Source organism: Somniosus microcephalus, chromosome 9, assembly GCF_052327205.1.
Source record: "Somniosus microcephalus isolate GS21.2 chromosome 9, FLI_Smic_1.0, whole genome shotgun sequence".
Classification (NCBI taxonomy): Eukaryota; Metazoa; Chordata; class Chondrichthyes; order Squaliformes; family Somniosidae; genus Somniosus; species Somniosus microcephalus.
The window spans coordinates 16,950,755-16,978,359 of NC_140995.1; the positions used below are offsets into that span (position 1 = coordinate 16,950,755).

Sequence of the window (27,605 nt, forward strand, 5' to 3'; positions counted from 1 at the left end):
CGAGATTCCCCTGTCCTTAAGGTCTTTCAAGATGCCACCTCCAGTTTATATTTGGTTTTCAAGGCGACAAGATGTAAGCTGACACAGCACGTGCTGAGTTACTTACAGTTTTGTATTCTGTAGAGCAATTAATTGGTACGTTAGGCTAGAAATTTGTTTTGGACCACTTTTGGGTACAGAACGATTGGCGCGCGATGGATACGCACACCGGAAGGTCAACCGAAATTGGGCCTCAGGCCTCATTAGATATTTCCAGTGGACTGCAGATGCCAATCAGACATCCAGAGGCAGCTCACTGGTTTGAAGGGGACCAATTTGGGCCGGCTGCCTTGCTGGCAGCAGCCCTGAGGCATGTTCTGGTGGGAGGGTCGGGGTCGGGGTGGGAGGTGGGGGGGGGGGGGGGGAGAGAAAGGGAAAGTGGAGGGTGCGGGGGGGAGCAGGCTAGCATGGATTGGCAGTGGCTGCCAGTAGCGTTGTGCACCCAGAAAGAGCGCTCCTGCTCCCTCTGCTCCACATAAAGGCAAGTTTAAAAGAAAATACTTTTATTGGTGGTGGTTTAAGGACCACGAGGTTAGGCCACTGAAAAAAAAAACCCTGAGTGAAGCATGCCCCACATTTGCTCAGTCCTATCGAATCTACGGGAGAGTTCCTGAAATAGGCATTAATTAGGCCCCTCATTACCTTGTTTTAGATGGCTGCCAGCGATGCCTGAACATCGCCTGTCTCGATAAGGGCACGGACATATTTCGGGTGCCCTTAGGTGGGGGAGACAGTGTCGGGAAATTGGTACATTTTACCTCCGTTTTGCGCCCAGTAAACGAGTCCATTTCCCACCACCACCTCCCTGTTTTTTATATGTAATTTAGCATTAGTAATCTGTAAAAAGCAATTCTGTGATGCAGTCCTCAATATTTCCCTCTGTGCGTTATGTTTAATTCATTAGTAAGCATGTACTTTGCAAGCATGTTGATGAAATTACTAAAACTAATGCACAGAGGAAAATATTGGCAAGGACGTGTATATATTAAAATATAACACCTGTTCGGGAATTTGCCACAAGGCTGTAACATTTTATGTTTTTAACACAATACGCCGTTGTGTAATGACTGAAAATGTTAACATAGAACACTTAATAGGTTTAACATAAAAAACAGAAAATGCTGGAAATACACAGCACGTCGGGCAGCATCTGTAGAGCGGGAAACAGAGTTAACGTTTCAGGTCGATGACCCTTCGTCAGAACTTAATAGGTCTGTCTGAAATCTCTCTCTCTCCACCGATTTATAGGAAGTCCTTCACGTGTTTAAAATAAATGGGTTAAAGTCCTCACCAAGGTACTAGAGAGAGGATTTTTTTTAGCTGAAAATATTAAGTGTTCATACATTAATATCGCAGAATGCAATTTCAGGGCCTTTATTTTTTTTTTAAAAAGAAACAACACAAAAATCTTGCTGCTGACATTTGGTTAATGGAATAATTAGTGGTCATGTGTTCCCTTTATTGCTTGTTGTTACAGCAAAGCATTTTTGCAAGAACTCCAGTTCAGCCAGCAGCACGACGAGCAGCTATGCGCCCAGCAGCAGCAGCAGCAGCATCAGCTGTGGCGGAGGGAGCAGTGCCAGCAGCACCTCAAGCAAGAGCAGCTTCGACTACACGCACGACATGGAGGCAGCGCATATGGCAGCCACCGCCATTCTGAACCTGTCCACCAGGTGCCGCGAGATGCCGCAGAACCTGTCGACCAAGCCTCAGGATCTCTGTGCTAGAGTAAGTGACGTCCCTTGTCTCAGCGTCAATGGCAGTCCACGGCTCCATCGTCTGCGCCGATACGCGCGTGCTTGTATACAACACAAAGAAAAGCCACTTTTCAACATATAATGCAGTGGCTTCATTGAACGGAAGGACAAGCAGTCTGGCTTAGTGTGAATATTGCATTTGATCCTGTGTTCTGTGAATTTGGGGTTTTAACAGGGATGTCAACAAAATTATTTTTGGGGGGTTAAGAATAGACAAAAGCAGTTTCCACTCATGTCCTTTTGGTTCGGTCACGCCTGTCCTTTTTTTGGAGAGTGGAGCAATGGATAATTCCAATTTGGGACGCAGGGGGAAAACTTGGGTTGCTTTGCGCCTCTCGTTAGCGCTAACGGGGCGCAAAGCAACTGGCACCCGGGCACGGCGTCGCCCACACCTCCCGCGAAATACAGCGGGAGGTTAGCGGTGGTGCTAACCGGTAGCGCCCCGTGGCGCTGCGCCGCCGGCGATGACATCATCGCCGTGCGCAGCACCCCGCTCGTGCCCCGGCCGCGATCTTCAGGAGCGCCCACTGACTTACCGCCGGACGTTATGTCCAATGGGGTCAGGGGGGCCTACCTGTGGCCGGAGAGGCGCAATTTCAATTTTTGTTGCTGGCCGCCTGCCATCACCTGCCTGCGCTCCCATGCCCAGCCACCTGAACGCCCCCCCCCCCGCCGCCCAATGGAGTGCCGGCTGCGCTCCAAGAGCCCGGCACTTCTCTTGAGTGCTGGGCTCTTTTGCCAGCACTCCCGATCCCCGGGGGCCCAGCTGGGCCCCCCGTCGTGCTGCGCAAGGCCCTTCCTCTTTAAGAAGGGGAGTAAGGCCTGCAATACCGCGGCACTTAGCGTCATGATATTGAGTCGCAGCACCCTAAGAGGGATGTGGGGTGCTTCCAGTAGCACCCCGCTTCTCTCTTGGGGTGCAGCCACTCCATTTCCGGCGCAGGGGCGCTAATTTTTCCGGGGCGTAGTGCCCCAGCAAAGTTGGGGCGCTACTCAATTTTTAGCCCATAAATTTTAATATTTTTGCTCATCAGGGTGAGGGATGTCAGTGCTGGGAATCTAAGGGCACAACTGTACTGCCACTTTCGCATTGCAGATGTTTAGAGTGGGGCGCTGACTTCACCGTGCTGTCTCCTGCCACACGGGCTTAACACCGCAATGAGTATGGCTATAGTGTGGTGTCAAGTTCAGTGTAGACAATGTTCAGAACTTCCCCGTGCTTTATAAACTTAAGCACTCTCAAAACCTTTAAAATTTACGAGGTGGGAAAATGGTGCTCCGTTGCGTGCCGGTAAGCAGAAAGACCTCTCCTAACACAACAGTCAGATTTACAGCCAGGCAGCATAAATAATGTGGTGCCAGCTATGATTCAGTACTGTAGCTACTGACCTGTGATCGGTAGCTACAGGTACAACCACAGTGACGTAAAAAAACTCACTACACACTTGGTTTGAGTATAAAGCAAGGCTTTAATCAACTTGTTTCAAAACATGGAGGTCTCGTTGTCCTTCACTAGTTCCTGTCTTACAAAATGTCCCTGAGCAAGCTGGGCCCATGCCCGAGTATTTATACTCCTTGGACGGCGCCGCCAGCTGGCCGTCCAGTGTTATTTCATGAGTTGTTTCTTCATGATGATGAGATTTATAACACACAGCCTAGCACTTTTCCATTTTTGTGCTTAGAGTCGGCATTAAGCTCTCCGAGATGCCTTAACCCCCGACCTCAAGAAGCGCTCCTTTTGCGCCAGTGTGATTTTTTTTTTCCATTTCTTACTCAAACCATTCTTATGACCTCGCTGACAGCTAATTTGTGCGATGGGCTCACACCCATTGGGTACTGGGTTGAGACTGACCAAAGTAATTTTTCACAGGGCCCTTATTAAAGCAGCAGAGAGAGACTTTTATTTTATTCTATCAGTTCTAGGAGAGATTGGGCAGTCAGCACTGCGCTATGCAGTCTGCCTGAAACCCTATTTTTAAATAATCCTTCACTAGCGTTCCTGCACGTAATTACTTCAAATAAGTTTTTTCCTTTTCATTTCTTCGAATCCCATTATCTTAGAAATGTGTTTTGTGCCTCTCTTTCAGCTGCACTAAAATTGAGGATTGAGGCCGAGTTGATTATAAGAAAAAATATGCTGAAATATAAAGCACAGCTCATACAGGAACATAGGAACTGGAGTAAGCCATTCAGCCCCTCGAGCCTGCTCTGCCATTCAATTAGATCATGGCTGATCCATTTCCCCGCCTTAGCGCCATATCCCTTGATACCCTTACCTAACAACAATCTAGCGATCTCAGCCTTGAAAGCTCCAATTGTCCCAGCATCCACACCCTTTTGGGGCAGAGAATCCCAGATTTCTACTACCCTTTGTGTGTAGACACAAAAGGCATCAAGGGGTATGGGGAGAGAGCGGGAATATGGTATTGAGATAGAGGATCAGCCATGATCATATTGAATGGCGGAGCAGGCTTGAAGGGCCGAATGGCCTACTCCTGCTCCTATTTTACTATGTTTCTAAGTGCTTCCTGATTTCCCTCCTAAATGGCCTGGCTTTAATTTTAAGATTATGTTCTCTCGTTCTTGATTCCCCCACCAGAGGAAATACTTTCTCTGTATCTACCCTATTGAAACATTTAAACATCTTAAACACTTCGATCAGATCACTCCTCAGTCTCCTATACACGAGGGAATACAAGCCAAGTGTATGCATAGAAACATAGAAACATAGAAATATAGAAGATAGGAGCAGGAGTAGGCCATTCGGCCCCTCGAGCCTGCTCTGCCATTCAATGAGATCATGGCTGATCATCCAAACTCAGTACCCAGTCCCTGCCTTCTCCCCATATCCCTTGACCCCTTTAGCCTTAAGAAATATATCTAACTCCCTCTTGAATATATTCAATGAATTGGCCTCTACTGCCTTCTGTGGTAGAGAATTCCACAGGTTCACCACTCTCTGGGTGAAGAAATTCCTCCTCATCTCTGTCCTAAATGGCTTACCCCTTATCCTTAGACTGTGACCCCCGGCTCTGGACTCCCCCGCCATCAGGAACATCCTTCCTGTATCTAGTCTGTCTAGTCCTGTTAGAATTTTATAAGTTTCAATGAGATCCCCTCTCATTCTTCTAAACTCCAGCGAGTATAAGCCCAATTGATCCAATCTCTCTTCATACGTCATTCCTGCCATCCCAGGTATCAGCCTGGTGAATCTTCGCTGCACTCCCTCCATGGCAAGAACATCCTTCCTCAGATAAGGCGACCAAAACTGCACACAATACTCAAGGTGTGGTCTCACCAAGGCCTTGTACAACTGCAGCAAGACATCCTTGCTCCTGTACTCGAATCCTCTCGCTATGAAGGCCAACATACCATTTGCCTTCTTAACCGCCTGCTGCACCTGCATGTTTACCTTCAGCGACTGGTGCACAAGGACACCCAGGTCTCGTTGCACTTCCCCTTCTCCCAATCTATTGCCATTCAGATAATAATCTGCCTTCCTGTTTTTGCCACCAAAGTGGATAACCTCACATTTATCCACATTATAGTGCATTTGCCATGTTTCTGCCCAATCACCCAACCTGCCCTCAAGCTGACCTTATAATTTAACTCTCTAAATCCCGGTGTCATTCTGGCAAATCTGCGCTCCAAGGCCAATATATCATTCCTGAGCAGCAGTGCCCAGAACTGATTCAGTTTTCCAGATGGAATCTAACCAAGGATCTATGCAACTGAGCATCATTTCCTCTCCTTTGTAATCCAGCTCCCTTGAGATAAAGGCCAACATTCATTAGACATTTTGATTGCTTTTTGTACCTGTCTACCAGCTTTAAATAATTTGTGTACTTGGACTCTCAAATCTCTCTGCTCTGCTACAGCTCCGAGTTTCTCACCATTTAGAAATACTCTGATTTATCTTTCTTCAGTCCAAAGTGGATGTCTTCACCCTTGCGAACATTAAACTCCATCTGCCATAGTTTTGCCCACTCATCTAGTCTGTCTATGTCCCTTTGCAACTTCCTGCTCCCATCTACATTATTTACTGTCCCCTCCTAATTTAGTGGCATTTGCAAGCTTGAAAATACAACTCTCTATTCCTTCATCCAAGTCATTAATAAATATGGTGAAAAGTTGAGACCCCAGAACAGATCACTGGGGAGCACCACTTGTCACACCTTGTATCTGAGTATACACCAATTATCCACATTCTCTGTCTGCTACCTCCCAACCAATTGCCAATCCAAGTCAAAAGGCTACCTCCAATTCCGTGCACTCGCAGTTTTTGCTAATAATCTTTCATGTGGAACTTTATCGAATGCCTTCTGGAAGTCCATACTGATAACAGCCACAGGCACTCCCTTGTCTATTTTATGAGTGGCATTAGGATGAAAGAGATTTGGGGGGGAAAATTCAGTATCGCCACATTTGGGGCGCCATTATCGGCCGTGCGCAAAGTTTAGCGCCTGGTGCTAATTATCGCCTCCAACGGCAAACTTGGCTTTTATCGCCCCTGGAGGTGATTGGAGCACTAAATCAGGCGCTTCACACCTGTCTTAAGGCGCAAAGGCCGAGGAGCGAGGCGCTACCTCAGAGCGCTGGCGAAGCAAGGAAGGGCAAATCAAAATGAACCTGCAAAGTGTTGCTCAGTACCCAAAACTCCTTCACACAGTGTTGAATCTCTCCAGAAATCTCTCTCTCTCTCTCTCAGAATGCATGGTGCTAAAATGTCACCGACAAAAAAAGGCAGGAAGCGGTCGCCCCCAGTCCCTTTCTGACAGCAAAACGCTCCCCTCAACCTGTCGTTGCTAGCGGCAGGCGGTAAGGCAGGGGGCGCCACTCAATATCCGGTCCGAGGCGCTAACGGGGCATTGCGCACTCGACTGACGTCATGATCTGCCGGCGCAGGAGATCGTGGCGGTAGTGTTTAGCGCTGCCGCAAAATGTCTAGTTAATTTCGTGAGCGGCGCAAACAGCGCCACACCCAGGCGCGAGTTGCTTTGTGCCCCAATTAGCATCCTCTTAAGGCGCTAGCGGGAGGCACAAACAACTGAATTTTTCCCCCTTGTAGTTTCCCATAAAAATAAACTGCCAATCAATGGGCATAGTGTCACAAGCCTGAAGGTCGAATGAATATTCTAGTCTTGACTTAGTTGATTTTTAATACCATTCAAAAAATGCTTTTTCCATCTTATTTTTGGTATTATTATTATCCTCAATTTTCTGATTGGTTTCCCCCAAAAGATGGGTGTAATTTGGGTAAAACCACCTGGAAATCAGGTTCGAAAACCATCCTGCCAGTTCCCTGCCCATTTAGTTTTCCACTTTGGTTTCCTTCTGACGCCGTGATGCCCACCTGTTTTAAGAGTCTGCGTAAGTTAATAAGGCGTCAATGATTTTTTTTCACAACCTTCATACAATTTCATTGCGTTCCTGCTGGGCTAACATTTAATTAGCACAGCCATGCCAATTGGGTATCCACAATAGCTAGGGGCTGTTGAAGGATTATTGCTGAAGAGCCCTTCCTGGAGACTACAAGGGCAATTTACACCCCAATCGTTTTTATTTTCTCTTTTCTTTGTTTCTCTTGTTTTTGCTTGAATTCGGATACCTTTATAGCAATTGCTGGGCAGCTGACATTTATTTGCCAAACCTCGTTATTATTACCATAATAGGAATTCCCAATGACTTGTGGGTTTTTTTGGATGAAAAGAGTAAGAATCAGTGGAGGGATGCAAGGCTGCACCTCAGGTGCTTTCCTTCAACTCACTAGTCTCACTCAACCTGCATTGACAGCACAAGGTGTGCCTACCTATGACTGTCAAAGGCACAGGCTGAGATTCGCAAGAGAGGCTATGCCATTCTACAAAGCGATCTTCAACCAAGGTTGTCCACACACGCAGTACTATAACGGCTGTGAAAATCACAACAGCCCTCTTAAGCCTCCAGATCGTTCAAAAGTGCCACTGATGACATCATTGCGCTTCCCATTGATGACGTTGCATGACGTGTGCGCGCTCTCATATCAAGCCTAGCTTTTGCTTAATCTAGTGATTTCATCTCCTTCTCACATGAACAACCAGCAGCAGCTTGACAGAGCTCTCAAAGGCCAAAATGGTTATAGATTGCACCCATATTGTCTGAGTTGTTCCACTGCACATGCCATTACCTGTATGAATCAGAAAGGATTCCACTTTATCTTTTCACAAGGATAAATATGTTTCAGCTTGCTTACAACCATCAGCATGTCATTGCTTGCTTCCTAGGCAGCTGTCATAATGCCATAATTGTACGGTCCTACCGTTATTCGAACCACAAAAACTAAATCACAAGGTGGCTGCTGAGTAATCAAGCTAGCCTCTGAAGCAATGACATCTCTGTGTGTTCCAGGGCACCAATTGAAGACAAGTACAATGTGGTGCATACACCCACTCGAGTACTCATCCAGCGCTTCAAGTGCTTGGATACATCTGAGTGCGTTCTGCAATACAGCCTGGCTAAAGTTTCAAGCATTGTGGTAGAGGGCTGCATGCTGTGTAACGCGCCTTGCAAAGAGGCATCATCATGGAGGTCACAGAGGAGGAAGACCCCAAGTGCAGCAAAGAGACGGACAATAGGAGGAGAAGCAGCTTGGAAAGCTGGTGAAAGGGAACCTAACGCTAGTTGAGAGAGCCACTTGGCATGCTCTCATTCATGACTATTAATGCAGTGGGCATTTTGAAATGTTCCCACTGCATTAACTGTCCTATCTACAGCTTCCCATGCCTGCCAGAAATATTTGACACCAATGCCTTAAGTCTTCCAAGCAACTCACAAATCCCACGTTCCCGCCACTTGATGATACATACTTGAAAATTCTTTCAACAACGCCCTTTATAAATATTCAGCTTCAGTACAACCAGATTGTTAATGCAATAACATGCTGTGTGTGAGTGGCTAGTGTTTGCTTCCATTGCGCTTCCCCTTGACGACATTGCATGATGTGCGTGCTCTCATATCTAGTCTAGCGCATGATCTAGGTGCTACCTGAGTCGCTGGAGTACGTGACATGGCTGGCTGACGTGTGTGGAAAAGAACCTCTTGGGTTGGAGGTGGTCCTTGTCACCTGACAGCTGAGTCCCACGATAGACCAGCCGCAGGCTCCACCATTTGGACAACTGCTCAGGCAACCTAGCCCTGTGCACTTTCTGTCATATGTGCAGCCATTGGATTGGAGATAGGAACAGATGTGTTACAGTCCTGAGGGTCAGCACCATCATCCATGCTTAGTTCAGCCAATGCCTCTTCTGCAGCACACTGCCTTAATAGCGTCACTGAGCACCATGACAGCAGTACTAATGCACCAATCAGATCAGTGAAGCATAGTTCTGTGGTTCTTTCTAGCTGATCTGCAAGTCTTTCTAAGCCAAAAGTGATAGCACATTCCACTGTAGAACCACAAATCTTTATAACAAAAGTCTGAACACACCTGAAAGAATCACTAACTGGTCTTAGGGCCGCTAGCATGGGGGGCTCTGCTGCAATTACTCCTGGAGTTGTTGCACGCTCCATGCTGGATTGTAGTGCTGCAAAGGTTTGATAGGGTAGACTTAGAGGAGATGTTTCCATTTGTGGGGGAGAAAGGAATAGAAGGATATGTTGATAGGATGAGATGAGGTAATGTGGGAGGAGGCTCGTGTGGAGCATAAACACTGACATAGACCTGTTGGCCTGAATGGCCTGTTTGAATGTAGCAAAATTCTATGTAAACCTATCATAGAAGGTTAGTGGATTCCTCCACACAACTGCCACCTGCAGCCGTTGCTTGTCACGAGCCCTGCCTGCTTGCAGAAATCATCTTTCTTTTGATGTGTTTCAGATTCCCGGGCTCATCAGCCAAAGAATGACATTGCATGAGCTAACTCACAAGACAGCAGCTTCCTACTCCTCCTCTGTCACTGGCAGCTGCTTCAGCTCACTTGTACCCTGTGCTTTCTGGGCATTTAGTGCAAACATTGACAGTACTTCAAGGCTGTATGGGCAGGGGGCGGGGGGAGGGGCTTATTTTAAGTGTGGTAGGTGCTTCCTACACTGAACTAAGAGAGTGGTGCAGTGTGTTCTTTTATCTTGGTCATTAAAGGGGTAATTCTGCAATCCATTGCTCCCAGTGCTGAGACATGCTTGCAGAACATGCAGATCGGAGAACCAGGCTACAACTTAGTCATGGAATCACTTCTCCAATTTCTTGCGTTATGCCATTGTTGTTGGGCAGCTGCCTGAGGTCCTGTGAGCTCCGTCCTGAAGACAGCCCTGCTCCTATGCCTCGCTTCTTCCATCAGAATTTCTGTGGTCTCATTAGGGAAATGGGGTGCTCTGAGTCCTGTTGGACTGCTTACAGACAATTTTCCAAACAGAAGGGTGCTGCCCCCACCACACCCACCCAACACATGCCCCCCCCCCCCACCAACCCCCGCCCTTAGGCTGCAGCAGATCTATAAAGCCTGCTGCAGCCTACAATTTTCCACCTATTAATGGATAATCTCCCAGCCACAGGTGTGTCCCATGCTCGGAGCTCATTGAGATTATGCTCACCCTGGAAATATGTAGGGGGTTAGCACACTATAGGCCAGGCCGGTGCTCTTCCTGCACAGGCTATTTCTGGCCTGCTATTTATTTTAAATGGGCTAACACCATCAGTAAAATAGCTGACTGAGTAATGCTCTACGAATGTGTTAAGTGTTTGTCTGCTATGATCGCCAACAGTACTTTCCATCGATAGCCCTCAATCTAAATGTACATCAGCGTACGTTGTGGATATTAATTCAGCTCTCTCGCATTGCTAGGCTCAGTAAATTGTTCAAGTCACTACCCCCGATGGTGACCTCAGTTTTACATTTAAATGTAAACATTTCACAAAATTACCAAAGCAAGGCAGTAGGATATTCGTTTTAATCATGATTCTTGACATCCGTTGACTTTTGAAATGGGTCACAATCTAAAGATCGTGATTAAGATAAATTGGTAGTTTTTATTTTCCTGATGGCAGCTTGGGCATGAATGAGTAACCCCAGAAAGGCACAAGCTGCATTTGTTTGAAGCAGTGTGTGAACAAGATTTACGAGGATGTTGCCACAACTGGAGAATTTTAGCTATGAGGAAAGATTGGAGAGGGCTGGGGTTTGTTTTCTTTGGAACAGAGGAGACTGAGGGGAGACCTTATTGAGGTGTATAAAATTATGAGGGGCCTAGATAGAGTGGATAGGAAGGACCTATTTCCCTTAGCAGAGGGGTCAATAACCAGGGGGCATAGATTTAAAGTAATTGGTCGGAGGTTTAGAGGGGAGCTGAGGAGAACTTTTTTCACCCAGAGGGCGGTGGGGGTCTGGAACTCACTGCCTGAAAGGGTGGTAGAGGCAGAAACCTTCATCGCATTTAAAAAGTACTTGGATATGCACTTGAAATGCCGCAAACTACAAGGCTACGGACCAAGAGCTGGAAAGTGGGATTAGGCTGGAGAGCTCTTTTTTGGCCGGCATGGACATGATGGGCTGAATGGCCTCCTTCTGTGCCGTAAATTTCTATGATTCTATGCACAGGTCCAGAAGATCAATGATAGGGTTGAGGGTAAATAGGCAAAAGTCACAGAAAGCACGAAGGTGGGTAGAAATATAAAAGACAGAGCACTGAAAAGCAATGGTGGGAAAGTGAAAGACATAGCCAGGAAGAGAATGGATGCAGGGAAAGAGACAGACATGAAATGGATTTTTTTTTTAATTTGTTCACAGAATGTGGGTGTCACTGGCAAGGCCAGCATTTATTGCCCATCCCGAATTGCTTTGTTAGGCCATTCATGGGGCTGTTGAGAGTCAACCAGCTGTGAGTCTGGAGTCACATATCAGCCAGACCAGCAGATTTCCTTCCCTAGAGGACATTAGTGAACCAGATGGGTTTTTACAACAATCCGATAGTTTCATGGTTACCATTACTAGCTTTTCATTCCAGATTAATCTAATTAACTGAATTTAAATTCCCCAGCTGCCGTGGTGGGATTTGAACTTGTGTCTCATGAGATTATTAGTCTAGGCTTATTGGATTATGAGCCCAGTGACATTACCACTATGCTACCGTTCCCACATGGGTACACAAGAAAGCGAACATTGAGTTTTTTTAAACAGGTGAAAATAGAAGACAAAGCATCTCAAAAAGTTCCTTTAAAGGGAGTTGGATTTGGAAATTTTCATTTTTTTAAATTTATACCGGGGCTGTATTTTTTAGTACTGGCAAATGAAGGCTACTTCAACTAAAGCTACTGATAGAATACTTGAGTGCACCATGTGGTGCTGTACCAAAGGCATGATGCAGCTCTTTGAAGATAATTCCAGATTGGCATTCGTGGCAATGTTAGGAGGGATCAGCTCAATAAAATACTTTCTTTTAAAAAGAACAACTGTAAATAACAAATGTTTTAGCAGATCACCCACACCCGAACTGAACATCCAAATAACTTAAATTCTACATGCTTTTAACTATGGCCACATGTAATGCTATTGCACTACCAAAGATTGCAAGGAGTATATTATCCCTGCTGCTGAAAAAGAAACCACTGCTTTCTAACCCATAGGTGAGATACGAAGCTCCAAATGCAAGTCGGCTAGATATTATTCATCGCACTTAAGACTGGTTATTGGTTAAAAATTTTTACTTATAATTTTTTCCACCCCTTTGTTTTGGGTCTTCCTTTCCCCCACCCCGCCCCCCACCCCCCTTTCCTTTGGTTTCTCTCTCCCACCTGGCAGCTCTCTCCTATCCTGCCAGTACACTTCACACCTAATCTCAGCTGCCTTTTGTCTCCACCGGCCTATTACCATCTCGTCTGGTTTCGAATACCTTTTATTGTCTCTTTTACTTCTTTTGTTCGATCGCAGCCCTGCCTTCGATCTATTTTCTTTTCTTTCCAGTTTTGAAGAAGGGTTTCGACCCGAAACGTCAACTCAAATTTCTCTCCACGGATGTTGCCTGACCTGCTGAGTTTTTCCAGCATTTTCTGTTGTTATTTCGGATTTCCAGCATCTGCAGTATTTTGCTATCGTCATAGCAGGAGCCTCCTTGACGGTCCAGTGGGCAAATTCACCAAGTATGGTACTTAAACATATTGGCCCAGAAATTCAGGTCGGAGGCTTCCCGCGGGTGTAAGCCCCCGACCTGCACTTACCTTGCGCGCCGGCAGTTAAGCTGTAGGGCCCTGTGGAATTCCGATCCGGGGCCTGGTCCAGCTGCCGGCGCGCAGTGCTTGCGTATCCCAGGGGCGCAGTTAGTTCGAAGCGTCCCCTGGGATCACGTGGGCCATGGGCAGCCAATCGGAGCCTTACGCCTGCTTTTTACATTTCTAAATTCTGCAGACTTACCCTCACGGAAAATCCTGTAAAAAAAACCTAAGTTTGATGCGCACGCGCTGCCTCCCCCACGCATGCGTTCGACCTCTGAACCTCTGCTTTCAGAGGAACGGAAGTGCCGGTTTCCCGCGCATGCGCAGTGCATGCAGGAAACCGGCACTTCCATTGGGCCTACGGGTGAGTACCCCGTGCGTACTCACCCGTGGAGACCCGAATTTCTGGGCCAATAATAAAGATCTCGGCCTCAATTTTAACTGACCCATGGAGTCGGGATTGGAGGCGTGCGGGGGGGTTAAAGTCCCGAATTCGGGGGTCCCGACACCATCCCGCCCCCAACCCGCCTCCATGTAAGTTTCAGGGGAGGCGGGTACCCGCCCCGCACTGGGACCCGCCTACCCGAGGCGGGAAGGGATTAGTGCCAATTAACTGCCTATTAACAGGTAGTTAACAGGCAGCTTTTAGCCTAATCCCTATTTTAAAGCTTGAAGTGTGGGATTCCCGACGGCTCCAAACCACGCCAAGTTAGAGGAGTCGGGCCGTCGGGTTGAAGGACTTGGAGGGGTCGTGATGTCAGTGTTCAGTTGAGTGATGGGTGCATGAGTGCAAAGGTAAGTGTGTTTGGTGTGTCTAAAGAAGTTTAAATTACCTGTACTTACCTTTTTAGCCTTCCTTCCTCTAGGTTGCGGGAGTCCATCATCTAACCGGCACAGAAAGCAGAACGGCTGCGAACTGTCAAAAGTGACAACCTGCAGCTTTCTGTGCCGGTGAGATTTCTAACTGAGCCTGTGTAGAAGGACTCAGGTTAGAAGTAAGACTGTCGTGTTTGACAGCTTCAAACAGCTGTGAAACACTAATATTTCATCCATCAAAGGCTCTTGACAGATGAAATTTCAGCCTGTGATGTCACCTGTTGCCGGGTGGCCCTTAATTGGCCTGCTGAGCCTGCTGGGCGGGCTCAACAAGGTCAATCAAGTTAAAATCGCATGGGTTGGCCGCATCTCGATGGAGGCGGGACTAAAACCCGAAAGTTGTAGTCCCGCCTCCTTCCCGACTTCTGAATGAAAATCACCCCCCTCAGCTTCGATGTGTGTTAAGTTATGCGGTTTCAACCAGGGTAGTGATGGGGCTAGATTTTCAACTCTCCACCCGAACACTAAACTGGAGTTGCGGATCAGCCGGCCGTTATAGAAATCAAAGTTTTTTTTAATGGGCGGCTAATCCACGATGCCAGTATTGTGCCCAGGCAGAAAGCTGAAAATTTACTCCGTAGCGTCAGTATAATTGGGCTTACCAACTCTGAGCTAGAAATGAGAAAAACTAGCCTAGTTTCCCAGTTCACATTGCTAATTGTGCAAGCCACACGTGTGTGGATGATTGGATTGGGCTATAATGGCTGCAGCATCAAATTACTTCCCACCACACACTGTCTATGCGCAACACGTGAAGATAATTAAGTCAAAGTACTGGAGAGCTATTGATTCTCAGCAAGACTTAGCACTATCAGGGAGGAAAGGTCAAGGGAGAAAAGTCAGAGGGGAGGTTGGAGGAAATTAAAATTATCAAAAGAATCAAGGGGAGAAATTCATTATAGCCCCGTTTGGGGTGCTAAAACTTTGAAAGCTGAAAAGTTAGCACCAGGCGCTAATGATGATAAGCTCCCGCGAAATTCGTTGTAGCGCTCCAAGAAGGAAGTGGAGCGCTAAGTTAAGCACTACCACTTCCCTTGGAGCGCTGGAGCCAGCAGAGGGGCAGTAGCGGTGCAGCGCTGCCCAATGTCAAGGGCAGCGCTGCCGAGAACGGAGGCTCCATCGCTCCCTTAAAGGGAAGGGCCATCGCTGCAGGCTCTGCATTGAAACGAGGCAGCCGCACTCTGACACGATCAGTCCCAAGCACTCTAGCAGAGTGCAGGGCTGATCGATCGCGGCCGAAGAAAATGCTGAAAAATGGACGTAAGGCATTAAGAAGATTTTTTTCTTTCACGCAACCATCATCACCTTTAAATACCGCTCCCCGTCGCTTCTGCCTGTGCTGCAATGGAAGCTGCCAGATCGCCCATCACACGCGGCATCAGGTCTGGGTCGCCACGGTCTCTCTGGGAGTCTACCATCTTTTGCTGACTGGAAATGATGGGCTCCATGGTGTCCGCAGAGCCTTGCGCAATGTTGGAGGTGGACTCCTCCACACTCCTTACCATTGCCGAGAGGCTCTCGTGCACCCTTGCCATTGCACCTGTCATGTCCGTGTGCATGCTCCTCACCCTTCTTCTGAAAGGTCTCCTCATCGAGGTCCTCACCTGATCCTGTGCAGCAGAACCCACCCGCAAACTCGACCTCCGGGGAGCTGGCCCCCGAGCTACCCTTTCCCCCTGGCCTTGCTGAAGCCCACACTTGTCCCCAGTGCCTCACCCTGTGCAGATCCCACTACTGTACTAGCCTCTAAAGAATGTGTAGTGCCGGTATCTGAGCTGGTGTCTGCGGGTGAGACATGCAGTGACGCAGTGTCTTCTTCCTCCTCCTCTTCTCCCTCCTTGCTCTCTACGGTGCCCTCAGGGACAAGCTGTCCAGGTGCTTGCTGATTATATGAAAGCATAAAGGCACAAGAGTCAGGTTAAGCTGAGGGGAGGGGGCAGGAAGGGAGAAAGGCATGCATACAGCATGATTAGCTGGAAAGTGAGAAACGCTTGTGGGGTGAGGGGGAAGTGGGATGTGAGAAGGAGGAGTAGGGATGAACATACCATTGTTGTCCCCAAGGGGGTCAACATTGCCGGTGGCCACGGCACCCACCACCTGGTGCCCAATGATCTGCAGCACTTGATTCTCCAGCGCAGACAATGGTTGGATGTTGACTTGTCTTCTGCCTGTGCGCTCCTGCTCCCACCTTGGTCTGCAAGAGAAAAGAAAGTGTGTGAGTGAGTGTGGAGCAATGTGTTTGGGCGATGTGCCTGTGATAGTTGAATAGCTGTCATTGTGTGCAACGTATGAGATGTGGGTGTGAGTGTTGGTAGGTAGAGATTTTTGGTGGGTGAGTGCTGGGGGTGTGGTGCTTTGGGCAGTGTGTGAAGATTGTTGTACAGATGGTGGTATGTAGCAGCTGTTGAAGTATTCACTCACCCTGACCACCTGACTGAGGTTGTTAAATTTCTTCCTGCACTGTATGTGGGTCCTGGGGACCACAGTGCTGCCTGAGACCTGATGGGCTAACTCCCTCCACATGGTGTGGAAGACTTGTGGCGAGGGCCTCCTGTCACTTGCCAGGTAGAGCACCGCCCTCCATCTCTCCACAGCGAAAACCACCGCCTCCAATGCTTCATCGCAGAATCTGCGGGCTCTCCCCCTGGGGCGTGGATCTGCCATGAGCACACCTGGTTCAGTCCTCTGGCTCCTTCTCCTTGTTCTGCTTCTGTTTGCTGAGGCAGCTGCACAGCCAGCAATGCTGAGAATGAGGTGCTGCAGCATCAATGAACCTCCCCTTTAAGTAGTGAAAAAAGCCTGTGACAATCATGACTTGCGATTAGACTGCACCTGATATTGGTCCACCCTTTAAGTCTAACGCCAATGAGCTTGGGTTTTAAGACTTGATTTAAGTCTCCAATTATTTTATTGAGCAGTGAGCACAAATTTTGTGTGCAGTCTGAAGCATTCGCGCCTGGCGCTGATTCTCCAACTTTTCTACTGACATTGCCCATTCCTTGGCTATAACGAATTTCTAGCCCATACTTTCCTCACCTAATGTCTCTTTCTAGTAGGGCCCTGTCTAAACTGGCGAATTCATTTTGTTTCCCCATTAAGATCTGTCATCTTATTTGCATGCCTCCACCTGAGTTCCACTCAGTTTCAACATTCAAACCTAACCCCTCCTCACTTCTCTTCTATAATCATCCTCACCTTCCCAGCTTTGACCTTGTCCCCTATTGTTAATCTTAATTATCTCTTAACTCAACCATAATGCCATGATGCACGCTAAAATATAACACCTGCCTGACTTAATCCCTACATCTCACCAGCAGTTTTCTCTTTCTGCATTTGATATATTTATTGGCAGGCGCAGAATGAACCTTGTTATCACGGGAGCAGTTGCTTCATATCATATTATGAGAAGTAATGAAGTGCTTTCCCGGTTTCACAGTCTTTCTAGGAATGTAATTAGGCTTTTAATGGACAGATAGAGCTTTTTATGTTATGCCAAGTACACAACCTCAAATTGTCCATCCAGTGACAATGCCTGGAGCATCAACTAGGGGTCCCTTTGAGGAAGGATAAGCATGGGAGTATCCAACGAGTTGAATAGTCAAGCGCTGATCTACTAGTGCTGATTGAACTTACTTGGGTCCTCTGACATATATGTCGGGCAAAGTACTCGGCGCTGAGTGAGGAGCAATGTTGCTCTCAGGGAAGGAGTGAGAATGCACAGCTTTTGTCGGCAGATACCGTTAATGTTGACAAAAACATACGTGGGGGGAGAGCAGTCAGTATCATCTGGCCCCCGCAACATCTCTTCAGGGAATATACCAATGACATTTTGGGTCCTATGGAGTATAATGTAGGAAGAGTTATTGTTGGCCGATCCTAATGCATCTGTCATGGGAGGCGTGTGCATCGATCGGGGCCTGAATTATCCCAGGGTTCAGTATCGCCAGAGGGAGGGAATTAAGTTTGAGTTGTCCAGTTCTCTGTGACATTGATGGGCCTAAATTGCTTCAAGTTAGATCAACTGAATCACAGGCCTTAGCTAATTTGTTGATTTTGATTGTAATTTCGTCTGTGATGCAGCATAAACATAATGGCCCAGAAACTCAGGTCTCCACGGGTGAGTACGCGCTGGGTACTCACCCGTAGGCCCAATGGAAGTGCCGGTTTCCTGCATGCACGGGAAACCGGCGCTTCCGTTCCCCTGAAAGAAGGGGCTCAGAAGTCGAACGCGTGCGCAGGAGAGGCTGCGCGTGCGCATCGAACTTACGTTTATTTTGCAGGTTTTCCCGGGAGGGTAAGTCTCCAGAAGTTAGACATGTAAGGTCGCAAGGCCTGCTTTTTACAAGGTAAGTGGTGAATTAATTAAAATTAATACATATTTCCACAGGTTTATTATTTTTAAATACTTTAAAGAAAGGTAAGTTTATTTTAGCCTCATTAGAAAATGTAATTAATTTTTTCAAAAATTTAAATTATTGTTTAAAATAGTTATTTCATGTAATTTATAGTTTATTTTAAAAATGTGATTTTTCTTTAAATTTATTTGAAGATTTAGTGATGTTTTGGGGCTTATAGTATTTATAGGTTTGACAGGTCTTCCTGTCAAATTTATGAATGAAGCATTCCTTGCTACCATTGGCTCTCCATGGCCCACGTGATCCCAGGGGACGCATCGAACTAACTGCGCCCCTGGGATACGCAAGCACTGCGCGCCGGCAGTTGGAGGAGGCCCAGGATCGGAATCCCACGGGGGCCCACAGCACAACGGCCGGCGCGGTAGGTAAGTGCAGGTCGGGGGCTTGCACCCGCGGGATGCCCCTGACCTGAATTTCTGGGCCAATGTAATGAGTTTTGTCTTTCAGAGACACTGGAGGGAGGGTACTATGCAGCTGGAATAGGTTCATTGTTCATTGAAAACTGCCTATCTGTCTGTTACACATTGCCTAATCGGTAACTACGAACAATTTTAAATGTTGGATTATGAGTTTTGGTAAGACCTACAAGAAAGAAAGAAAGACTTGCATTTCTATAGCGCCTTTCACAACCGCCAGACGACCCAAAGTGCTTTACAGCCAATGAAGTACTTTTTGAAGTGTTGTACTGTAGGAAGACTAGATTTCAAACAACCGAAAGAAAAATGTATTCTTCATTAATCACCTCTCTTTCTCCAGCATTTTCATAAGGTGGTTTTTTTTTGATACATGAGTTTTGCCCCAGGAAAAAAAAAGCTGCCAAAATTCGCAGCAAGATTGTACACTCGTTTCTAGAAATCAAATATAGAAAGTATGCTGAGTTTATTTTTAAGTTCAAAATATGAGAAGGGAATGTCATGCAGGGTTTTTATTGCTTTTTTTAACTCATTCTGCGCCAGCTAAAGAAATATTGAAACTTTAAAGAAGTAATAAAGAAAAAATTGCTTTTCAAACAAACAGAATGCAGATCTCTTTTATGATTCTTAGCAAGCTGCAATTGTACTTCGGGGTTTCAAATCCCTCATTCTTCCGAAGGTAATTTCCTACAGCTTTGGAGGGCACTTGACATTATTCACCACACTCTGAAATTACTGAAGGGTTTAAAAGTAATGCATAAAGCTATCATTAATCTCAGAACAGACTCATTAATCTAAGAACAGACTAAAATGAGAGAGATTGCAGTGTAACTAGTCCGCAGTGCAAAGTCAGTTAAAAGGGATGATCTTTGTTATACAGAATCCTGAGATCGAGGTGGATGAGAATGGAACCCTAGATCTAAGCATGAACAAACAGAGGCACAGAGACGGTAGCTGTGGCAGCAGCAGCAGCACTGGCTTGCTGACTCCATTAGAACCAATGTCCCCACAGCGACAGAACATGGTGGTCAACAAGTGCTATTCAATGAACGAGAGTGATTGCTGGGACTTTCCGGTAGACTACACCAAAATGAAACCTAGGACGATGGACGAGGAGGATCCCAAAGAGGTATTTGTGAAAGACGGTTGTAAAATAAAACAAACAGAAGACAAAACACTTTGGGCAGGATTTTCATTGGGCCGTGGAGGCGGGATTGGAGGCATGTGGGGGGTTAAAATCTTGAAATCGGGGGGGGGCACGAACCCATTCCGCCCCCAACCCACCTTCATGTCAGTTTCAAAGGAGGCGGGTACCCGACCCGCACTGGGACCCGCCTCCCCGAGGCGGGAAGGGGATTAGTGCCAATTAACTGCCTGTTAACAGGTAGTTAACAGACAGTTTTTAGCCTAATCCCTATTTTTATTGGTGAAGTGTGGGATTCCCGATGGCTCCAAACCATGCCAAGTTAGCGAGGCGGGCCATCGGGATGAAGGGCTTGGAGGGGTCGAGATGTCCGGTGTTCAGGTGAGTGATGGGTGCATGAGTGCAGAGGTAAGTGTGTTTGGTGTGTGTAAAGTGTTTTAAAAAGTTTTACTTACATGTACTTACCTTTACAGCCTTCCTTCCTTCAGGTCTCAGGAGTCCCTCATCGCACCGGCACAGAAAGCAAAATGGCCGCGATCTGTCAAAATCTGCAGCATTCAGTTTTCTGTTCTGGAGAGATCTCTAAATCATCCTGAGAGGAAGGAATTAACTTAGAGTACAGATTGTCAGTGTTTGACAGCTTCAAACAGCTGTCAAACGCTGATATTTCATCTGTCCAAAGCTCTTGACATATGAAATGTCAATCTGTGATGTCACCTGTTGCCGGGTGGCCCTTAATTGGCCTGCTGAGCCCGCTGGGTGGGCTCAACAAGGTCAATCAAGTGAAAATCGCGTGGGTTGGCTAGAACTCGATGGAGGCGGGACTACAACCCCAAAAATTGTAGTCCCGCTTCCTACACGCCTCCTCAATGAAAATCCAGCCCTATGAGTTTTACTGATTATGCATATTCGCGGTGTGCAAAAGTAGAATTTAAAGTTTCACCGTCACTTTCAAAGAATTAGGATGCATTTTGACTTCCCTTTGTTTTCCCTCTGTGATTTTTTTTCAAAGATTCATCAGGGACTATCATTGGAACAGCAGCTCAATTGTACGAATTTACATGTGCATGTAGCTGAAGGTGAAGCACTCTGTGTTAATCATGATATCAACTGATTCACCCCCTTTACAGTCAGAATCAGTAACTTCACCAATCCAGTGCTCTGACAATGTCATTAGGACTGCTTTTGAACAATGATAATCAAAAAAATAGTGGCGGGGCGGGCGGGGGGAATCAAACAGATGTTCAGGTTAATCGTAACTGTTTGCGATAGCCTGATTTTTATGAAGGGAACACTGATGGTGAGGCTCCCACTTGAAGCTTGACTGACATCCCCTGACAATGTGACATTCCTTCTTTGCATTTTAACTTGTTTTGTAGTTGCAGATGTACAATTGAAAAGGACGGCCCCGGGTTGGCTGTATATATTAATATTTGCCATCAATGGTAGAGCTACGGTCGCTTTTCATGCTGCCCAGGCTATTCTTTTTTTTAAATTTGTCTTTCAGCAGTTACAACATAATTCATAACCGAGAAATAAAAAGAGAAGGATCAAACAACGCCTGAGAAAAAGAAGAACCATTAATGTTTTGAATGTGACTCTTCAGTTCTGACAAAGAATCTAACTCAAGCCATTTACCTGCCTTTTTTTTTTATTTCTCAGCTGCAGATGACTTGCTCTGTATTTTCATCATGTTCTCTATTTATCTCACATTTCCAGCATTTGTCGGTTTTTTAAAAATCTCTTACCAGAGGGATGTGACCATAGTAAATTCAACAGCACATACGGTTGCCCATATTCTTACGCTGTGATGTCCCTATTACCTCTAATTGAGCGCACGTTGGCCAGGACTATATAGAAACATAGAAAAGATAGGAACAGGAGTAGGCCACTCGGCCCCTCGAGCCCACTCCGCCATTCAATGAGATCATGGCTGATCATCCAAATTCAGTACCCTGTCCCTGCCTTCTCCCCATACCCCTTGATCCCTTTAGCCTTAAGAAATATATCCAACTCCTTCTTGAATATATTTAATGAATTGGCCTCAACTGTCTTCTGTGGTAGAGAATTCCACAGGTTCACCACTCTCTGGGTGAAGAAATTCCTCCTCATCTCTGTCCTAAATGGCTTACCCCTTATCCTTAGACTGTGACCCCTGGTTCTGGACTCCCCGGCCATCGGGAACATCCTTCCTGCATTTAGTCTGTCTAGTCCTGTTAGAATTTTATAATTTTCAATGAGATCCCCTCTCATTCTTCTAAATGAGAGATCATCAGCGGAATAGCAGGTGGCAATAAAATAATTCAAAAATGCTTTGTTTGAAAACAGAAATGCTGATTCAGTTTGCCGCCCGCCACCATCCTCAGGTTAGCGCAGGATTTTAATTTATCACCGGTGTGGGTCAGGGGAAAGCCGATAAACACAGCTACTTGCGACGGACGCTGCACTGCCCGCTGTATTCTGTCATTTCGTTGGCAGAGCCCTCAGGATCACCTTGGAGGAGGGGTGGAGATAGCTATCTGTTTGAATGAAAGTTTTTTCAAAGAGTGTCCGTCACACTGCGGATGTCACACTTTGTCTGAAGCAGCAGCGTACCACAGCTGAACAAACGTTTAAAAAAAAAACCCAGTTGTTTCACACAGCGGTGCAGTAAAGGTTCCTTGCTGCCGGTAAGTAGTATGCCGATTAGCCTGAGGCGGAAAATTTACAAGCACTCAATAATCTGTAAGCTTCCCTCAGATTCATGAAGAATGGTGGGGCTGTGCGGAAGAATAGTACCATAACTACCAGCGGGTTGTGCCGTCGTTCCCTCCCCATCCCCTTTCTTTCACATTGTGGAGGACAAAACTGCTGGCAGTGCCAATTTCATGTCAGAAGAACATATAAATTATGAATTATAATGTCGATTGGGAGTGTTCAGTACAGATTATGCTAACATAAAAGTATACACTTTTTGTACTGTAGCTTGTTATTGGCATTGACATTACTAACAACTGTACAATTGGACTAATTGCTTTTGGCTCCTTCACTAACAGAAAATCATCTAAGCACCTTTAGAACAGCAGAATAATATTCATTTCACTGTGAAACACTGTGACCTCCAAATCCTGTACATTGTGGGGGGGAGTCTATTGTTTGCTTCTGTCTGTCTGTCTATCCATCTATCTGATAAAATAATACGCGCCTGGCCATTTTCACTGTTCTGTGATAACCAGGTGACCGTTAATGTACTATCAGTCATGTGGACCAATCTCCCTGCTCCTGACCTCAGTCTTCTCCCTTTGCAGCCAGTCTATTTGCTTCCAGCCTTGCCCTTTCCACTTCTCTCCGCTCTTGAGCCTCGCTGCTTCCAACTGCAGACTTGCCACTTTCAGCAGAGTGATACATAAATACATGCACCTGGAATCTGTACGTGGGTTCTCCAGTGAAAGATCAGTGGAAGCTCCAGAGAAAGTGCATTAACAACTTAAAAATGGGCATTTCTTCGGGGGGTTCTGCCAATCAACCAGACTTACAGCAGGATATAAGATCTCTGCAGAAATGTCTAGCCATGTTGTTGTTGGCCTTGACTTTCCAACTGTGTGCTAGCCTTTTCCAATTGTTTGATGTCTACTAATAAACACCTCAATGAACCAATTCAGTAGGCTCTCCCCATGGCTGATAACAGCCTCCCCCCCCACTTACACCAACCCTCCGCTCCACACACCAGCATGCCCCCTCACATCACCAAAGCCTCACACGCGCACTCCAGTACATTCCCCACACCTGCAGTTCCCTATCTAAACTTCCCCCAATCCCTCTCAGAAGCTGGATCTCCCCACTCCCAGCCTACCCAATTTTTGTCAGCTGTTGCCCCGGCCTCCCCATTCCCTTCCGGTTGCAGCCCTGACCTCCTTGCTCCTTCCTGGCGCTTTGTGGCTGTGCCTGTCACTTCCTCATGGCACCAGCTCAAGCCTCTCTGCTTCACCTTAGTGCCCTGGATGTGTTAGTCATGGCCGAGGCTGTGGCCCTAGTTTACCGCAGCTGGAACAGAAAGACCATTCAGCCGGGTAAGAGTTGCATCACAACGCAGGCCCTGGTCTCACCCCCACTCCCACCCCCCACCACTGTCCCTTCGCCCCAGCAGACGGCCAGGTCTTGGCTCCTCACTCCCTTCATCCCCAAATCCAGCCCTGTAATCCCTCCTAGCCCAGATCTGGTCCTCCACTCCATCCAAGCCCAAGGCCTAGCCCCACTTTACCTCTCTTTGCGATATTCCACAGTGGCCTTTCCCTTCTTTCCATCCTTATCCCACCAGTTCTGGTAAAAGATTGCACCCAAAATATTAACTTTCTCAGATTCTGTTCTAAACTGCAATGCATTTACTAGATTTTATATTTTTTATTTCAGATTTCCTACATCTATGTCATAGAGTCATAGAGTTTTACAGCACAGAAAGAGGCCCTTCGGCCCATCGTGTCTGCGCCGTCCATCAATCCCTGTCCAGTCTAATCCCATTTTCCAGCATTTGGTCCATAGCCTTGTATGCAATGGCATTTCAAGTGCTCATCCAAATGCTTCTTGAATGTTGTGAGGGTTCCTGCCTCTACCACCCTTTTAGGCATTGAGTTCCACATTCCAACCACCCTCTGGGTGAAAAAGTTCCTCCTCAAATCCCCTCTAAATCTCCTGCCCCTTACCCTGAATCTATGCCCCCTTGTTATTGACCCCCCTACTAAGGGGAAAAGTTCCTCTTTGTCTACCCTATCTATGCCCCTCATCATTTTGTACACCTCAATCAGGTCCCCCCTCAGCCTTCTTTGCTCCAAGGAAAACAACCCCAGCCTGTTTAGTCTTTCTTCATAGCTGAGGCGCTCCATCCCAGGTAACATCCTGGTGAATCTTCTCTGCACCCTCTCCAAAGCAATCACATCCTTCCTATAGTGAGGTGACCAGAACTGCACACAGTACTCCAGCTGTGGCCTCACCAGCGTTTTGTACAGCTCCATCATAACCTCCCTGCTCTTATATTCTATGCCTCGGCTAATGAAGGCAAGTATCCCATATGCCTTTTTAACCACCTTATCTACCTGTTCCGCTGCCTTCAGGGATCTATGTTTTTCCTCTTTATCCACATCTTTTTATAGCAATGAGTTTTTCAGACATTTTAGACCACAAAGCTATAGCTCTTAAGCCATTTTTGAACAGCGGCGCCTTTTGTAGCCAGGCTGACCAGTGGACATATTAAGAATTTCTAAGGGAAAATGTGGCAAAAGATATAGGGCCAGATTTTGCTCAGGAATTAATGGCGTGTGAGTGATGCCTGCCGTTATTAATGTGCAAATCGGCCAGCAACGAGGAAGAGATACCCCACAAATTGTGAATTGCTACACGTTTCTGGCCGATTTGTACCACTCTGCCATTAGCTTCACAAAAATGGTATTTTGCACTTAACCTCCCTGTGAGTTTCATGAAGTAGCTGCATTTATACATTAATTGCCCATTAAACACACCACAGAAAGTTAAGTCTAGTAATTAACAGCGTAAGGACCCTTTTAATAACATGATAATTGTTAATGACAGCCAATCAACCTCTCTTGCCCAGAAAGTGAACAATTATAAGTGTGGAGTCTCATTCCTTCAGGTTGTGAATTGTTGTTGGAAATTTTTTAAATGTCAAATTTTCCATTTTCAACTTTCTTTTCTTACTTTTCCTTTCTGTCTCTTTTTTCTCTCTCTCTTAATCCAATCTTTCTTTCCCTCTCTTTCTCATTCTGTGCCTGATTTGACGTTGAATTCACCTACTCGAATTCACCCTCCTTCTCAGCCTTTCCTCTGTTTATTTCTGAAACCTTTAATCTCATCGGTTAAGGAGATACCCTGATTGTCCCATTGTTTACCAAGGTCCCAGATGCCCTGTTGCCAACGCTGTGCCATTATCAGCTCACACTTCCAGCCACTTTGTGGGCAAAAACATTTAAAAACCTAAACTTGCACAAACAACACTAACGGGGCATGTCAAGAGATGCCCTGCTCCAGCAAAATCTGGCTCGTGGTTGGCAGGATGATAGGTTGAAGTAATGTGTCATAATAATGGCATGTTGTGATGTGACTATTCGCTAACAAACATTTCCAAAGATAATTTACTATAAAATCTGGCATATTAATCAAATGTATTTGTAAGTTATTCTACCCATAACTTGCATTTAGGAAGAATGAACTACAAATCTGGAAAAATATATAAATCACTCCCTTCTCCCTTTTTTGATATTGTAAAGTTTTGGAGTCATTAAACATCTACAGAGTACCCATTTCCTTCCTTTGGGGGGTCTCAGTGGGCCGTTGACTCTTTGCCTCTTCTCTATGTGTTGCTGATTTCTATCTCTCTCCTACCTCTAAGCAACCAATCTAATACACAAAGATCACTGGCAAAATGAACAAGAGCTCTCCAGTACCATTCCAAATCTTGGTGGCCCTCCTATCAATGCTTACGTCAAAGCACACCAATCTACAAATCACGCCAACAGCCAAGAACTAATATGTATGTTAAGGTGTGAATTATACACAGGGTTTTTGGGCCCAATATTTTGTGAATTTTCTGGGCCCAATATTTTGTGAATTCTCTAGAGGGCTGAAAATTCCGATAAGGCCCATTGACAAAGAGGGAAGATCTGGCGAGGGACGCCATATTCAGAGCAGACCACAATTCTGCTGGGATGCTAGGCATTTCCAAGTCTCAACTAAACTTTCAGTAGAGAGGGAGACCTCGGCTGGTGAGAGTTCCATGTAAGGACCCAGACCTTACACAGGCCAAAGTAAACAATCTTGGAGGGGATCGGCTACCTTAAAAATCACATATACAGGCTTCCTTAGGAGCTGAATAATGTTTTCAGTATTTTCACTTTTGGTCTGGGAGCAACCTCGGATCACCTATAATAAAATATTGGCAAATAAAATCAAGGAAAACCCAAAGATGTTTTATAAATACATTAAGAACAAGAGGATAACTAAAGTAAGAGTAGGGCTTATTAGGGACCATAAAGGTAACCTGTGCGTGGAAGCAGAAGACATGGGTATGGTTCTTAATGAATACTTTGGGCTGGATTTTATCTCAGGTGCGGGATGGTGTCGTGTTATCCGCATTTCGCGTTATCCACCCGAATCTAAATGGATGTGGGAGATTGATGCAATTTTAACTTAATTGTCCAAGTGATTTCCAACGTGTGGGAACCCTTGACAAGTGGGTTTTTCCTGACTGAAAGTCGCCTCCGATGACGTCATCATTGCTGCTGCATTTAACGTCTACAGCAAGCCTTGCTTCTTCTGCAGACTGCCAAGCTTTTTGCCTGTGGAGTGTGAGAGACCTGCAGGAAAGATGACTAGCGGGAGACCCAGATCAGCTCCTCGTTTTGACGAGGTGGCCCTGCAGGCTTTAGTAGATGGGGCTACAGCCAACAGGGAGGTGCTCTTCCCTTCTACATGGAGGAAGAGGCCTCCCAAGCAGACCAAGGCAGTGTGGATGCAGGTGGCTGAGGAGGTCAACTCCTTGGGAGTCACCCGCAGAACTTGGATTTGGTGCCGCAAGAGATTTCATGACCTTCAGCGCACTGGAAAAGTGAGTATGATTTTCCCATCACCCTCAATCTGATCCCCATTGCCTTTCCTCACCAGCACTCAGCTTCAGCAATCTCTTCCTCCACATCCCACTTGACACTGACATCCATGCACCCTTACCCATTCCCTTTCGCTCTATGGTCACATTCACATAACTATTTGACTATGCAGCCCTCACACTCCCTA

The 27,605-nt window shown here is 46.3% G+C and overlaps 1 protein-coding gene across 6 annotated transcripts in view; it reads left to right on the top strand.

Moving 5' to 3' along the window:
* The window catches only part of LOC147112280 (myelin transcription factor 1-like protein), a 568,764-nt gene that overhangs the window by 416,160 nt on the left and 124,999 nt on the right, over positions 1-27,605 (top strand). For all 6 annotated transcript variants that reach the window (XM_085996413.1, XM_085996412.1, XM_085996415.1 and 3 more), the window contains 2 exons: positions 1,517-1,767; positions 19,563-19,811. In XM_085996413.1, coding sequence (XP_085852539.1) covers positions 1,517-1,767; positions 19,563-19,811 — 500 coding nt within the window. The remainder of the gene's footprint in view (positions 1-1,516; positions 1,768-19,562; positions 19,812-27,605) is intronic.